General features: G+C 35.2%; 2 protein-coding genes across 3 annotated transcripts; one reads left to right on the top strand and one right to left on the bottom strand.

Moving 5' to 3' along the window:
• Nucleotides 1–55: 55 nt before the first annotated feature.
• nenf (neudesin neurotrophic factor) lies at nucleotides 56–5,464 on the bottom strand. The gene is made up of 4 exons (XM_042501357.2): nucleotides 5,225–5,464; nucleotides 5,040–5,100; nucleotides 3,613–3,716; nucleotides 56–2,136 (listed from the first exon to the last, which is right to left on the bottom strand). The coding sequence occupies exons 1-4, from the start codon at nucleotides 5,447–5,449 to the stop codon at nucleotides 1,960–1,962; spliced, it is 567 nt and encodes a 188-aa protein (XP_042357291.2). The 5' UTR covers nucleotides 5,450–5,464; the 3' UTR covers nucleotides 56–1,959.
• Nucleotides 5,465–8,810: 3,346 nt separating this feature from the next.
• Nucleotides 8,811–14,711, top strand: pacc1 (proton activated chloride channel 1). Of its 2 annotated transcripts, none has more exons than XM_042501353.2 (8): nucleotides 8,811–9,051; nucleotides 9,986–10,100; nucleotides 11,253–11,462; nucleotides 12,020–12,198; nucleotides 12,532–12,674; nucleotides 12,893–13,034; nucleotides 13,653–13,760; nucleotides 13,846–14,711. In XM_042501353.2, exons 1-8 carry the CDS (start codon nucleotides 9,016–9,018, stop codon nucleotides 14,005–14,007), a joined length of 1,095 nt encoding a protein of 364 aa, XP_042357287.1. In that variant the 5' UTR covers nucleotides 8,811–9,015; the 3' UTR covers nucleotides 14,008–14,711. The 2 variants fall into 2 exon arrangements, with proteins under 2 accessions (XP_042357287.1, XP_042357288.1); XM_042501354.2 differs by having other exon boundaries at nucleotides 8,812–9,051; nucleotides 12,020–12,174.
• Nucleotides 14,712–15,729: the final 1,018 nt, after the last annotated feature.

Genomic DNA, 15,729 nt, shown 5'->3' with positions numbered 1-15,729 from the left:
TAAAATCTGCACTGAAGCTTGTGGTAAAACTTAATTGAAAGAAACTGTTAAGAAGTTTCACGTTTACAGACTTTAATGATAATTGTACAAAAACAACACCCGGCAGAAAACAGATGGAGTGATTCTTATCATGTAAGCATTCACAGAGCGCAGATTCAGTGTTTTTATCCTTTTGAAACCTGGAGCAACATCACATCTGTGCTGCTTTAAACCGCCTTTCACAAACACTGAAACCTTTGAAGCTTGAGCAAAATTGGTGCAATTTCTTTCAAAAACATGGGACAAAAAGGCAATAAGTAACTTGGAGAGAAATGTTCTATAAATTGCAAAAAAAATGTAGAGATTTAGAAAGTTGTTTTAAAAAAGCCAGAAGAAAATGTCTAAGGAAAAAAGGAAAAAGCTGGGGAAAACTATATCTATAACAATTATAATTACATATTTAAACTTCTGTTACATAATTATTATTATAACATTTTTAAGCACTTTTTCCAGGTCATTTCTTTGTCTGTTTTTTTCCAACTTTCCCTTACTTTAGTTTTTTTGTCTTTCATGAATTTCTTGCAAAACTTTTGTTCAGTTCTGCCTTCTTCTCGTGTTTTTGAAAGAAATCAAGCCAATTTGCTCGGGTTTCACAGGGGTTAATTACATAAATATTCTAACAATCAGTGCATTTAATGACAAGATTTAACTAAAATCTAAAGCAAATAATGAAAAAGTTAATTAATAGGAAATTAATCTGCAACAATCTTGATAATTTTTAGTCAATTATCTAGCAACAAGGCCAAATATTTTTTGGTTTTAGACAAAAACACAAAAGGCACTACCTACCATTACGTCTATTATACCGCAATGGGCATTCTTCACTATATTCTGAAATTATAATGACTAAACTATAAAGCAGTGTATCACTATTAATGATGGTTAGTGACAGCCCTAATAAATCTGATGTTTACTTAGTTTACTGCATCTGGTCTGTCAGCTCACTCCACCTTTCTAAATACAAAGATTATGTTTATTTAGACATTTATGTGTCTTTCTTTTAAACAAATTAAATAATGTTTCTAAATGTTGATTTGCTCCTATACAAATGTACCTCTACCTTTAAGGACTATCACTGTCAATACATATATTAGTGCACTGCAGCTGCATGTCAGCTAAAGGAAAAAACAAAAACCAATCTCCATTCAAAAGTGTTTTACTTATTTTAGCTGAGTTGGATGTTTGAGTGTCACTGTGCTGAAAAACACATGTGCAGTTTGATACTAATGGGTGTTTTTACATTAATCTACTGAACTTAAAGTTTTTTTTCACTTTTTAAAAAATGTCTGAAAGGGATCTTTCAAAATCTGGATATTTAAATAACTAGCGCTTCTTGAACCATGTTTGTTTTTTCTGTTTTGCTATGTCTTCTTCCCCCAAAGCTAATATGTTTTATTTTTTTATCCATTAGGTGTACAATTTTGGTTACAAACTCCCTCTCTGCCACCCTACGTGTGTTTTTTGAGTATAATTCATTTGCTCAAAAAACAAAGCAAAAAAAAAAAAAAAAAAAATTAAGTTAAAGATGTATTTGATTGATAGCATCATTATTTTATTTTCCTACAGATATAGCAGTAATATTGTTTGGCCACAATCTTGTAGTAAAAATCGTAAACATCTGATTTTGTGCCATCCCTAACTTTATCAAAATGTATTTTAAAAAAGGTACAATTAGTGTTAAAATGATTTCATACGAACTGTGTATTAAAGCTCTCAAAGCATCATGCAAATCTGTAGTTCAAGTAATTAACATGAATAGAAAGGTTTTCTGTGATATGTATTTTGTTCTTCTTTTGTACACGTATTGCCCCTGGCATATTTGGCTCTGATTCTAGTCGAGTAGTAAAGACAACTATTTTTAAGGTACCCTTCCCAGCACGGCATTTTCACTGCTAAATTGTACTTAGAGGTAAAATAAGGTTAAAACTCATCTTTGATTTGAAAATGAGGCTGGTCCTCTGGTTTGAAGGCTTCGTTGGGACTTCCATCCACGTTGAGGATGCGTGACGCTGTGTAACCTACAATGGGATACTTTGTTTTGTATGTTTCTTCAAATACACTTTCCAGAGACTCCAGCTGCTCTTTCGTGAGACCCGTCTGTGAATGGAAAACAAAAATTAGCATTTGTCATATGTTGCACAGATTGTGAAGCACTTTGAGGTGAATTTATCATTTGTGATTTTGGGCAGTTTCAACAAAACACACTTGAAATGACATTTTTGGCATTACTATCATTACTATATTTACAGTTATTCAAAAAGGTACATTTTGGTACCAAAGAGCAAATGTAGAGAAAGAGGTGCTCTCCATGCTGTAGTTAAAGAGGGAAGGTGCTCTCACTTGCAGTAGTGTAAATAAAGATTTATCTATAACCCATAAACAAAAATCAAAGCGCTAAAGTGCTCTGACAAACTATGTTTTTACACAAAATTATTTAAGAAGTCTCACTGAGATAAAGACTGCTTTTGCAGGAGATCAGAGGACAAATTATATATTTACAACACAACATATATTGACAATATATTCACGGGATAATACAATCACATAAAGGAGTATTTAAACATGCAAAAGTATTATTAAAATATCCGTAAGTGGAACTTTAAAGTCCCTCAGGGTTCTTGTAATATTGAAAATCCTCAATTTATCTAGCTATTTAAGGGCATCTTGGTGCGAAAGATTCAGATATGTAAGAAGTGTTATATATTTCTGATAAGATAAGACAGAACTTTATTTATCTCCAGGGGAATTGCTTTGCAGCAGTTGTGTTTTTAGTGTTTATGGCCTTGATTGTCTGATTAACCCTTAAGGACCGTTTGGCGCATTGTATGCCCTTTTCATTCTTCATTTTTCATACTTTTGGCTCATGCCAATGGCATATATTTAGTCAGGATTGGGTTTTTTGTGTGTTTAATCTGTGAATTTCCAGCTCAGCTGCTACAATAACTCTTTAACCATATTTGGTATACAGAGAAAATTCATTCTATTTCCACTAGGTGCACTGTCACAATCCATGTTTCTGCTAATCATTGACATATCCCATACTGTGATAATAAGAAAAATCTATTTTGCATGTAGAATATTGGAAAGAATACATTTTTGTGTTTTTTTTTCCCATATAAAGACATAGTGGCATCGTAACAAAAACCTGGCATTTAAAGGGTAAAAAATTCTGAAAGTGAATGAATGTTTGATATCTATGATTAGAACTGATGTTGGTTAAAAAAATCAAACTCAGTGAAAGTAGAAAATCATAATCAAGTACAATATTTTTTTAAAGCTTGATTCTGAAAAGTGCATTTTGTGTGAAGAGCAACACCAGTGTGCGTAAAAAGTGGCTAAAGAATTAATATTTAACTGTCCTAAAGTATGCAAAAAATGTCAAGAAGTGCAAAATGATTATAACCTGCAAGTACAGTGCATTCAGACGAAACTGTGAAGTTTAGAATTACACAGCTCATGAATGTAATGCTGTTTTGCAGGTGGGAAAGTACCGACATCTGACACCTGAGTACTCCTCCACCCATGGGAGCCCACTACATCAAATACAACCTCAACCTTTGAGACTAAACTTACAGTATCTGATGTCAAGTCTGCTGGGTCCAGGGACATCTTGGCCACAGCCCGGGTGGAGTCCTTACCAACCAGGGCGTTGTATGGGGCATCTTTTCCATAAAATTCTGAAATGGGTTAAAAAAAAATGCATTCAAACCAGTGCAATGAATGCAATATCAAAATCGGTTATTTCAGATTTGATAAAACTTGGAATATAAGTCTAGTCCCAATTAGACGCCCAGTCCCTATTACAGTGTGGCGACACATTTTGACAAATAAAATGCTGTTTTAATTAGAGTCTGCTTGCAATGCAGTTCATTTTTATAGAATTTCTTTTGATGTATGAAACTGGGTTCTTGGCTGTTTAGGTCAGGCATACAAATACAAAGTGAGTATGTGAGCAGCATGTCCATAATGACAAAATGTAAACAATGTTGGGTAAAATTCTCTACAAATCTATCATTCAGTTACTGAAACTGCTAGAAACAAAGAGGAAAAGTAATTCCAACATAGTAAACCAGAGAGAGATGGAAAAAAGAGATTTAAATAAACAATTTAACTGTACCTTTATCTTTGATGAGCAACAGTTTGTGTGAAAAGAATTAAAAGCCAGTCCCATATATACACCTGTTCTAAATATAAGCCTGTTGAGGTCAGTGATTTAAGCAAATAATAGCCTGGGCCATTGATTTGATTCAATCTGATTTAATTTAATTTACTTACATATTAAAAACAACTATGTTATACATTTCAAGAAAAGGATACATGCAGGGGAAACCCAGAAAACCTTCAAGGAGCTTGACAAGTGAGGTCCCCCACCAAACTATCAATCGGTGAATACAGTCTCTTAAACATTGATAAGAAAACAATTCAAATAAAAATGTTACACACACATATAGGCTATAATAAAAATTATTTATAAGACAGGACAGGCAGATGAGGGCAGAGGTAATCATGTAAAGAAAAAGAAGAAGAGAAGAAAATGTAAACATAAAAAAACATCATTTTTGGCTATTCATTTATTAATTGAAATTTTAAATTATCTGGTCTGAGTTTTGTCTAGTCTAGTACTCTGGAAAGGGACCTCAAAGCCCCCTAGTATGTTTGTCAAGAAGATTTTAATTTGGGTTTTATTAACTATTTACATTATTAAATAATTACCTGACTGTCATTTATTGATTATATATTTTTTTCTATTTGGCACTTTACTACTCAGTTTTTCAAAGTCCTTTGATGTTTTGCACCATACAGAGAGTCGCTGTTGATAATTTTGTTGTATGTTACCACAGGATGACAGTAAAGTCTGATTCTGATTCTAGTAGGCATCAATGTAACAATTTTAATGTCATTTCACGGTTTTGTTTGAATAAATAAATCACATTTAAGATCCCTGACACTTGTTTTAAACCTTGTAAATCATTAATTTCAATGGATTAAGTAGTATTTACCTTTTCCCTTGGTGACATCAAATACGACTCCTTTTATTGCCATGTAAATTGGCTGTCCCTCCTGAAACAGGCAGGGGAAATAACAAAAGCAAAGACAGATAAATCTTTATCAGTACACATGTATAGATGCACAGGCAAACGGTCACAAAAACTCGCCCAGACCAAGGGTTACAAACAAAGTTTACCTCGCTGCCGTCGTATCTCTTCAGCTCCTCCTCAGTGAATAATCGGACAGGTTTGGTGGACGGTTTGTATTTTAATTTAATGTCTTCTCCTAAAGTGGCAGAGAGGACAATGAGCAGGACAAAAACTCGCGCTGTTGACATGGTAGGATCGTTGTTTGGACGAGTTTGACGCGGAAACGTTGTCATGTACTTCCCTGACGCTGCTCTTTGGAGTTGGTGCTGCATTTAATGCCGTCGGAAATGTTACAGATCGGTAATGACATGTTTCTCAGGCAAATATCATCAGTCCGTGTCTATTACAATCACTCGTCCGAGGAAAATAGAGTAAAAAAGCACTAATGATGCACAACATCATTGTAATTATTGATAACCAGTAAATGAATTTGAACTGAATTTCCGATATAAGTAGAAATTAATGATGCCAGATAAATATTGCAAACAATCAAATACTGTACAGACGGTAAAGGTGGTGCTGACTTGTATTATATCACATATTTCTGGGTGGCTAAATGTACAAGAATACATTGTAATTTAACGTTATATTTCGTATTAATTGATTATCTGAATTTACAATATAACTAGAAACTGATGTTATCAAATACATACTGCAAATAATCATATAATATCCTGCCGACAGTAAAGGTGGTGTTTTTTTTTAATTGTAGTATATACTGCTAAGTAGCTAATGTATGAGAATACATCATGATTTAACTTTATATTTCGTATTAATTACCTGAAGTTGCAATATAACTATAAACTCCTGTTATCAAATAAATATTGCAAATAATCAAATAAAATATTGTAGACGGTAAAGGTGATGTAAATTTGTATTATATTATATACCAGTGGGTAGCCAAATGTATACAAAAACATCGTAATTTAACGTTATTTTTTGTATTGATTATTATCTGAATTTGCAATGTAACTGGAAACTCATGTTATCAAATAATATATTGCAAATAATACATTGCAAAGGGTAGAGGTGGTGCTTATTTTTATATTGTACTGCTGCATAGCAAAATGCATAATAATACATCATGATTAAATGTTACATTTCGTATTAATCAATATTCTCATGTTGTCAAATAAATATAATTTAATTGAAATAAAACGTCTGATTATGGCTTTCAAAATGTGAATTAGTTAATTAGTAAAACACTGATGTAAAATAACATTACCTCATAATTGTTTTAATTACAGTAAATTATGTGAGAGCTGAAGCTAACTAACTAAGTAGCTAACTTGGGTAACCAAATAGCTAATGTTATTTTCCATTTCACCACTGAACTAACTGACCAAACCTAGAGTTGGGATTCTTTTGTCAAACCAATATAAACGTAACAAATTTTCGGCATCTTGAATAAACGTTTTTGCTTCACTTTTGGGTGCATAGTTTAACATTTTGGGAAAGTGCGCTAGCTAACGTTAGCGTGTTTTAGCTAGCGGCTAACGTTAATGTTAAATGAGAACAATTATACCAACTTGGTAAATTCGTTAGCTAAACTATATTTATCATAAAAACGTGTAGTTAACGTGAGTGAGTTACAGAAAAATGCACCTACCGGCACCTGAAAACTCACTTTAAACGCATTTAGCGGTGCTCTGTTGTTTTGCAGATTACATAAATTGAGGCAAATAATGATGAATCGCCATTTTGAGCAGCTACCCGTGGAGACTTTCGGGAAGTTACTATGGTAACTGCCGCCAAAAAGTATGACGTCATCCTCATGACCCAAAGTAAAATGGCGATTTTAAACTGCAAATGGTTTTGCGTGTTTTATTTAAACCCCATGGACCTATTATAAATCACAGTTTCAATAAAAAGTAGTTCTGATAATTTAAGGGTTTTTTTTTTTATTTCAACACAGTTGTTGGGCTGTTGGGTAAGAGAGTGTGTAAATCTAAATCACAAATATGACAAATTTAGCCTGCTTGTAGGCTAGAACAAATATGATATTAAAAATCAGTGTTCCTGCTTATTATCAACATATTCAAGGCTGTGATAATCATAATAATGATCACAATAATCAATAATCTAGGCCTACTTAGCATGTAGTATATTAAAAATAATTTATTTTATTTCAATAATATATTTATTGAAACATTATTTTACGAACGTATTTATTCAAGAGTTTTGGGCAAACACTGCTCATCTAATCTTTTCTTGTACTAACAATCTAATTCCTATATTAAAGATATGGGTTTGTTTCTAAATTGTAATTCTGGATCAAAGTCTGTTGATGATATGATTTAATTCATAGCTATGTCTTACTGGAAAATACCTCTATGAAATGAATGAAATAAATAAATGAAATTTCTTCAAACCAAAACAAATATTAACTTATTTTGTGTTGAGCTGCGATATCTCTTTGACTCTGTCTCAAAGATCACATTGAACAAGAAAGACATAAAAACCTCTCAAATACTTGGAAAGATAATTAAAAATTATAATTAATGTATATGAATTTTATGATTCAATATTTATTTTAAAGAAAGACCTTGTGCGTACCCACCAAACGCGATTAAAAATGATCGCGCCTCAAGATTACATACAAAGTCAATGCAAAGACGCGATTTGACGCCTCATTTTGCCGGGCGACGCGATGGACGCGATTGCGCGGCGCGTTGGACGCGTTGGACGCGAAATTCGCGTCGCGTTGGACGCGAAATTCGCGTCGCGTCCAACGCTCGAGTTGAAATAATTGAACTTTTGCGGCGGCGTCGCGTGAAGACGCGCCGCGACAGCCTATCAGCGTTGAGATCGTCATCGACGTGCTGACGTATGGACGTCCTGGCGTTCCCTCGCAAAATCTAATCAAACCGCCAGAAACAATGGAGGAGCAGCTTATCGTCGCCGTCACCGCTCACCCAGAGCTGTACGACAGTTCCTGTCCCTTGTTGCAGGAGACGGTGGAACTCGCCGAGCTCACGCCGCCTCCGTAGGGTAGCATGCACCCAGAACCGACGTCGGCGCCTAGCCCGCAGACAACGCTGGGAACTTCTCCAGAGCAGGTGCGGTGCAGCGGCGATCGTGGTTATCTCAGGCATGGTCAACGAGAGAATGAAATGGCGGAAGAAATGTTGTTGTTTGGGCGGGCTCGACGCGCGGCGCGATTTCGTCGCGCGTCGAGTCCCATTTTGGGGTTTTTGTATGAGCGTCAAAACTGGAGCGTCCGGCGCGACGCGATTTCATTTGAGGCGCGATGAAATAATTTTTATCGCGTTTGGTGGGTACGCAATTTTATATCGCCCTTGTACACTCTGAAATCGTTTTTACATTGTTTTTTTTCTGTCCTCTTAATTTAATTTATTGTAATTTTATTTATTATGAATTCCTTTTTTCTGATTTTGGTTATTTATTATTTACATTCGTTAATAGTTTTTGTCTACGAGTATGCATATTTCATTTTATATTTCATGTTGTCATACGATGTTGTTTCACGTGTATTTGTTAAATGGTCACTGTTCACATGGACTTTTTAAAAAAGAGTTGAAAAAAAATAAGGGAAGGAAGAAGGAAACAAGGAAGCATCGAGGACGCGCGTTTCCTGTTGGGACGCGGCCGGAGGTGTCTCGTTATTATCATGGGATGGGCCTGTAACGTCAAAGCCCGCTGGGTGTTTGTGCTGTGCGTCTCCCTGAAGAGCGACAAGCCACCAGCGCGGGGAAACTGCTAATTATCCTTTAAAATGAACCTGTTATTGATTAAAAGTGGTTTTCAGCGTTTGGACAAATAGCCGGCGGTTCGTTTGAAGAGCAGAGACAGGTTTCTGTAACGGAAGTGCAGAGGAATGCTCGGGAAAGACAGATCCCGGTCTTACCAAGAGGTAGGACAACTTTCTGTTCAGGGTCTCTGGTGTTTGTCTGAGAAAACCCAAAAGACGACAGGTTTGTAAGTTTGAGTCCACACACTGTCAGTGGACATCATGTGACTGCATACAGCTGACGGCCGTTTTCAAAGCTGCTTCCTTTAACATGAGAACAGCTGAGTCAGCTTTCTGTCTGACTGCTCATTAACTGAAGGTCCAGAGCTTTCAGCGACTGACAGGGACATGCAGCCTGTGTGAAGAGGACATTTGTGATGTTGTAGTTTTGAAGGATATTGTTATAATATATAGATAAGTCAGGCCAATGTATTTTAAAACACTGTAATTGACACTTTGTAAGGGACTGTTCGTTATTTATGGGGGGATGCAAAAAGGTGGAGGCGTGTTAAACATTTTTGAAGTACTGGGGACACAACTTATGTTGTTTTTTTATTTTGGCCAATCAATCATGTATGTTTTTCTTTTTTTTTTAAAGAATAAATAAATAAATAAAATTCAAAAAGTCTTTTTTAGGATTTCTTTGTAAAAACAACAACAACAACAACAACAGTTTTTTAAATAAAACAGTTGCTTAAAGAAAAAACAGGTTGTCTGATCTATAATATGTATGAAGAAGAGTGAAAAACCAAGGCTTTTATCAACTGGAGGATTTCTCCTTCAACTTTTAATTTTAAAGTCTTTAAAATCTAATGACTAATTTTGGGTGGAGGGGGGGTCTCGCATTTTAACCAAGTCATTACAGGAGGCTCAAGAACAAATATTTGTAGCTTCAGGGAGGGTAAAAAAAATTTAATTTAATTTAATTTAAAAAACAACAACAACAACCACCCTCCACTGCTGCAGCCCTGTTGCCGTATGCTAGATCAAATTTGGGAAAATAGTGTTCAGGTTGAAACCGAACTTACCCTTTAATGTGCCTTTCTTCCCCTCACAGTTCAATGATGAGGAGGAGGATGATGATGATGAAGGTAACGCTCAGTCTCCAGGCTTCTTCGACGATGCCACTGATGAGCTGGAGCGCGAGGAGCCGAACTGCAGCGTCTCACAAGGTGACGACGGCTGTGTGATACAACACACACACTCAGATAAAACAGCTCATGCTTTAACCCTTTAACACCTGGATCACATCAGTTTTCTTGGGCCGCAGTCAGACACTTTTAACAAGCATTTAAACCTCTGAAACCTGAAAAAAATGGTTTGATTTCTTTTGACGACATGGGAAAAATCATAATGAGCAACTTGGCAAAAAATGTGCCAGAAATTGCAAAAAAAATCAGTAAGAGATGACAAGGACATGACCTGAAAATAAACTCCGGGTTATTATTAGATGTTACCAGAAAAATAGGGAAACATTTCCTGAAAACTGTATTTTTAGCTCTTATAATTTAATAATTATATTACAGAAAAAATATATAAGCACATTATTAAGTCATTTTCCTTTTTTGTTATTTTTCTCGTAATTTTTTACTAATTTTCTTGCTGTTTTTTAGGGCTTTTTTTTGTAAAGTTGCTCATCACATTGTTCCCATGTTTTTGAAAGAAAATCAAGCCAGTTTGCTCACATCTCAAAGGGTAACTGAGCTGCAGAATATTACTAGTGTGTGTTTTAGTCTCCCATAAAGGTCCAAATGCTGAACACAATTTAACATTTCTGCTCATTCGTTATTTCATTTTAACCCTTTGAAACCTGGATCGACATCACGTTTCTTGTGCTGCGTTCATATTCACACCTTTGAACGCTGATCAAATCAATTTGATTTTTTTTTGAAAACGTGATAAACAGCAATGAGCAGCTTGGCAAGTAATGCTTCACAAATTGTAGTATTTTGTAGATTTGGAAAAGAAAAATTTAGCTTTGGAAAAAATGCCCTGAAAACCATATTTAAAATCATCACAACTGTATATAAAAAACTATGTTACAGTATTATTATTTTCAAGCACTTTTTTTCCAGGCCATTTCCTTCCTTTAATGTATTTTTCTTTCTTTTTTATTTATTTACTTTTTACTAATTTTCAGGACTTTTTTTGCTAGTTTTTAATGCAAATTTTTCTCAAGTTGCCCATCGCCTTCTTCCCATAATTTTGAAAGAAATCAAGCCAATTGGCTCACGTTTCTGAGGGTTAATAAAGTAACTTGACCCAGTAAAAGCAACCTTGAGCCTTGACAGTGACTTTGACCTCCCTGCACACTTTGACTGCAGAGGATGACAGCAGGTCCAGCGGGGCCCCGAGGAGGTTCAGTAAAAGCTGCCTGAAGAATTTCTTCACGGTGGTGCTCATCTTCATCTACCTCCTGCTGACCGGGGTGGCGGTGTTCCTCGCCTACCAGACCATCTCGGACTTTCTGGAGAAACTAAACCACCCTGTGATGTCCGTCACCTACAAAGAGGTCGACTCGTTTTCACCCCCAGGTTCGCATAAATAATGCAATAAAATATTCTGATTTTTTGTTTAAGGAGGTACAAAAAAGTGCAGGATTAGGTGTCAAAAGTAAAAGTTTATTTTATTCAGAAAGATCCCTTTTAGAGTGTGTAAAATATTATTGCATTAGTTCTGATGCCTTCACACGTGGGTAGCGTTTAATGTTGCAGGTGGTCAAGGTGGTGCAGATATTTACTCCTTTTTATCCTGTTAGGTTGTTTAATCAAGATTATTCCATCAGATTTTATTTTCTAGTCATTTAATTTATATTTAAAATCTTTTCATGTAAAGTGAGTAGCTATAGCTGTCAGAAAAATGAAGTGGGTAAATATATATATATATATATATATATATATATATATATATATATAAATGTAAATATTTGCCTCTCAAATATTGTGGATTAGATGTTATGAGCTCACAGAAAATGGAAATGCTCAAATCCATTAAATTGCACTTAAAAAAGTATATGCTGAAAAGATGATATTTTCTTAAAACTAGCTAACATGATTCATTATTGTTTTTATTTTTTTAAATCCTTGTGCAGGCATCGCTCTGTACCCCGGCAAAGCTCGGCTGCTGAGCTGCAGACATCACTTCCACGACTACATCCCGCCGTTAGTGGACCCGGGAAAGCCTCAAGAAGGAGACTGCGTGATTAAAGACGTGACGTACTTCGGACCGTTTTCCAATTTAACCGAGGTCAGCCGTGCGAACATTCAGCTGGTGATTTCACACACATGCATCACAGAAGTACAAAAAATCATTTATGTAGAAAGCAAATGTTTTAAGGCAAAATATGATCTTTTCCGAAACCATAAACGTAACCAAACAACGTCAAGTTTCAGTGTATCTGCCACATAATAACGTGCAAACGGAATGATTTGTGGTTTGCAGAGACGTACAACGTAATTTTTTTTGTGGTGGTTGTCTGTTAGACAGGCCATGCAACACAGAGTTGCAAGACACGACGTGCATTCTGTGAAAGTGACACACTTAGATTAATATTTCTGTTATTTTAAGGACAGATTTTGTTAACTCTTAACTTTGTTCTCACAGAGGAGAGCTGTGGTGGTCCGCGGCCCGTCTGACGTCAGAAGAAAGGAGCTGATCTTCATGCAGTTCAGTCATAATGAAACTGAGGAGGACTTCAGCGCCATCACGTACATGCTTTTTGCCAAGTTTAGTGACCTGACTGAGAGGTAACTGCAAACAAACAAGTTTAGACCCTGTGATCTCTGACTGGGTTTGTTTTCATCTTAACACACGTAACGCACCGACAGCTCGGGGAAGTTTTTATCTCATTGAAACGTCAAGTAAACTGTTGCATGACCGAAAACTTATCAGCTACCTCATGTCTTATGAAACAAAGAGTGATTTGACTCAGACTGATAGCAGTGTGTGTTTCCTGACTCTCTAGTGCAAATAAATCTGACTTCATGAGGGACTGTGAGAGGAATTACTCCACGTGGACTTTCTCTGGAGGATTCAGAACCTGGGTCAAGATGTCTCTAGTGAGGACGTCCGGCAAAAACGATGACTCTGTCGAGTTTCGGCAAGAGGTATTTATGTCCGAACAGTGTCGCCTTACATGCGTGATGATTTTGAAAGTCAGTTTCAATAGATTTTTATTGATTTTTAAACTTAACAGCACATTGCTTTCAAAGTCATAGCAGATTAAAAACTGATAGACAACTAAAAAATTCTTGTTCTTCTTATTTTTAATAATAATAATAATAATTATTATTATTATTATTATTATTATTATTATTAAGTTGTCAATAATAATAAAATAAAGATATTATTATTATTATTATTATTAAATAAATGGACAATATTTAAAATAAAGACAAAATAAAAGGGAAAAAACACCATCTACAACGAAAAAGGCAGATACATTAAGAAAAGTGACCAATTTCTTTCAAATAGACCATCATCCCCTTAAATTCCTGTGCAATATTGCTGCAGAATTTTGAAATCTTCGGGCATTCCCAAAATTGGGAATGTATGTCCCAATATTTCTCCTACATAAAATACAAAGTGGAGAGATGTGGTTGTTCATTTTATGAAGAATAAAATGTGGGATCTGTGGATTTTTCTATATTGAGCGTCTCATAGAGTTAAAGATATGAGTGCTTTTGGCAGAGGATAAATATCGTTGTTCATGTTGGATCTTTCAGTCCGCTGTGGTTAAATTCAACGACAAAAGATCCGAGGAGGAGCAAACCAATCAGCTGTTCTTCGCCGTCTTTGAATGGCGGGATCCTTTTATACAAGAGATCCGACTGGTGAGTTCTCCTGCACATTATATCCCAACTAAAACCGGTCTGTCCGCGGCAGTCTGTGACGCAGCTCTGCTCGCTCCCCCAACAGATCGTGACTGCAAATCCCTGGAACTCCATCGCCATCCTCTGCGGCGTCTTCATGGCTCTCTTCAAGGCCGCCAACTTTGCCAAACTCACGATTCAGTGGATAATCAAGATGCGTAAGAGGCATCTGAGGAATAAAGCTCGGGAACTGAACCAAATAAACTGAACTGCTCTGCAGAGAAGCACCGATGACACAATCTGTGAAGACCCAAATTTTCCAAGTCAGTTTTATTTTTACACAATCGTGTTTTTTCAGTCACTGCTAATTTTGGTTTTATCAACACTGTGGAACATTTATCCATAACATTGTACAGATAATAAAATAACACCTTTGCACACTAATTACTAATAATTAATAATGAATCATTTCCAAAAACCAGTTTGACAAGAATTCAGTGAACTTTTAGCTGTTGCATTTCAAAATAAGAGATATTTTATAAATGTTTTATTCTCATGTAAAAGACATTGTAGCTGAAAGCTGTTAGTGATGGTTTGAGGGTTTTAAAAAGGATGTTTAAAGGTGTTAAAGTGAGAAAATGTGAACTTTGGTCCAAATGTTGCTGGATTTTATCATCTTATTCTAAAGGGAATATTGTATTTTATGTTTGCGTCCTCCTTTTTACAAATGATTATAATCATATCGATAACTCTAAATGGATTATTGTGAACTACTTTTCCTCCGTTGGGTTGATCTACTGTTTTATTTTCTATGGCTGAACTTTGTTTTTGTCTATTGTTGTGATTTAAACATAGATACATAATGTGTGTTTATTGTTCAGATTTACTTGAATTAATGTCGTAATGTCTGGTTCAATATTGTGTTTTAATCGCTATGTTTTGGCAAAATAAAAATATATTTTTCTGCCTAAATTTGACAGTTTGAGGTGAAGAATATATAATTTACTCACATCGTTCTTGAAGTTGCCCAGTTTGACAAAGCATTGATAAATAATTAGGACTCAACTTTGTTAGCTCTACAAGAGAGACATAAAAAAAACGTGTTTTTATCATCAGTTCGCCCACTGAGCAGAGAACAATTTACATGCAGCCAGAGAAACACACATAAGAGGTAAATGTTTGCAGCAGTGGACGGTTACTAAGTGCATGTACTCCGACAGAAATGGATGGTGATTCTGAGCGAAAATAAATAGGGGAAATACAGTTTAAATGGAAAAATAGTGTTCTGATTGGATTTTCTAATGATACAATCAGCTGCAATGCATTTTACTAATTATATTCACAACATATTAATCTCAAGAGGTTTTCAAAAATACTTTTGGAGGAGATAGTTAACCCTCTAAAACCTGCACTGATTTCTTTCAAAAACATAGAAAGAAGGCAATGAGCAACTGAACTGAAAATACCAAAATTAGCAAGAAGTCAATTTTAAGGATTATTTTCTAAAAATGCAAAAAATGTCCAAAAAATATATACGTAACTTTCCCAGCTATTTAGGCGTTTTTTTTTTCTTGTTTGTTTTTACCTTTATTTTATTTTTGGACCATGTGTTGTTAAGGTGCTTGTTGCCTGCTCCCTGTGTATTTTTAAAGAAACCAAAGTAATTTACTCAGGTTTCAAAGGGTTAAACGCCATAATTATATAAACACAAGCAGCAACAGAAGAGTTAAGCTATTATACAATTAAAATATGACACATATAACACAGACGCATTATAAAAGGTAATTATTATTTGTCTGTTTTTATTTTTTTTTCTCATTACACAGTGCACATTGGAAAAAAATAAAAAATAAAAAGTACAGCGGTGTAAAACGTTGCAAAACAGTAAGAAAAAGTATGAAAAAACATAAAGTGAAAAAAAAATAGTAAAGGAATAAAAGCGAGTATAATTATCATAAAAAAGCTTTAAAATTCTCTTCTGTCTCGTGTT

Source organism: Plectropomus leopardus, chromosome 14 (assembly GCF_026936395.1).
Source record: "Plectropomus leopardus strain MGB_pleo_1.0 chromosome 14, ASM2693639v1, whole genome shotgun sequence".
Lineage (NCBI taxonomy): Eukaryota > Metazoa > Chordata > Actinopteri > Perciformes > Serranidae > Plectropomus > Plectropomus leopardus.
This window is presented reverse-complemented; position numbering and strand designations above follow the sequence as displayed.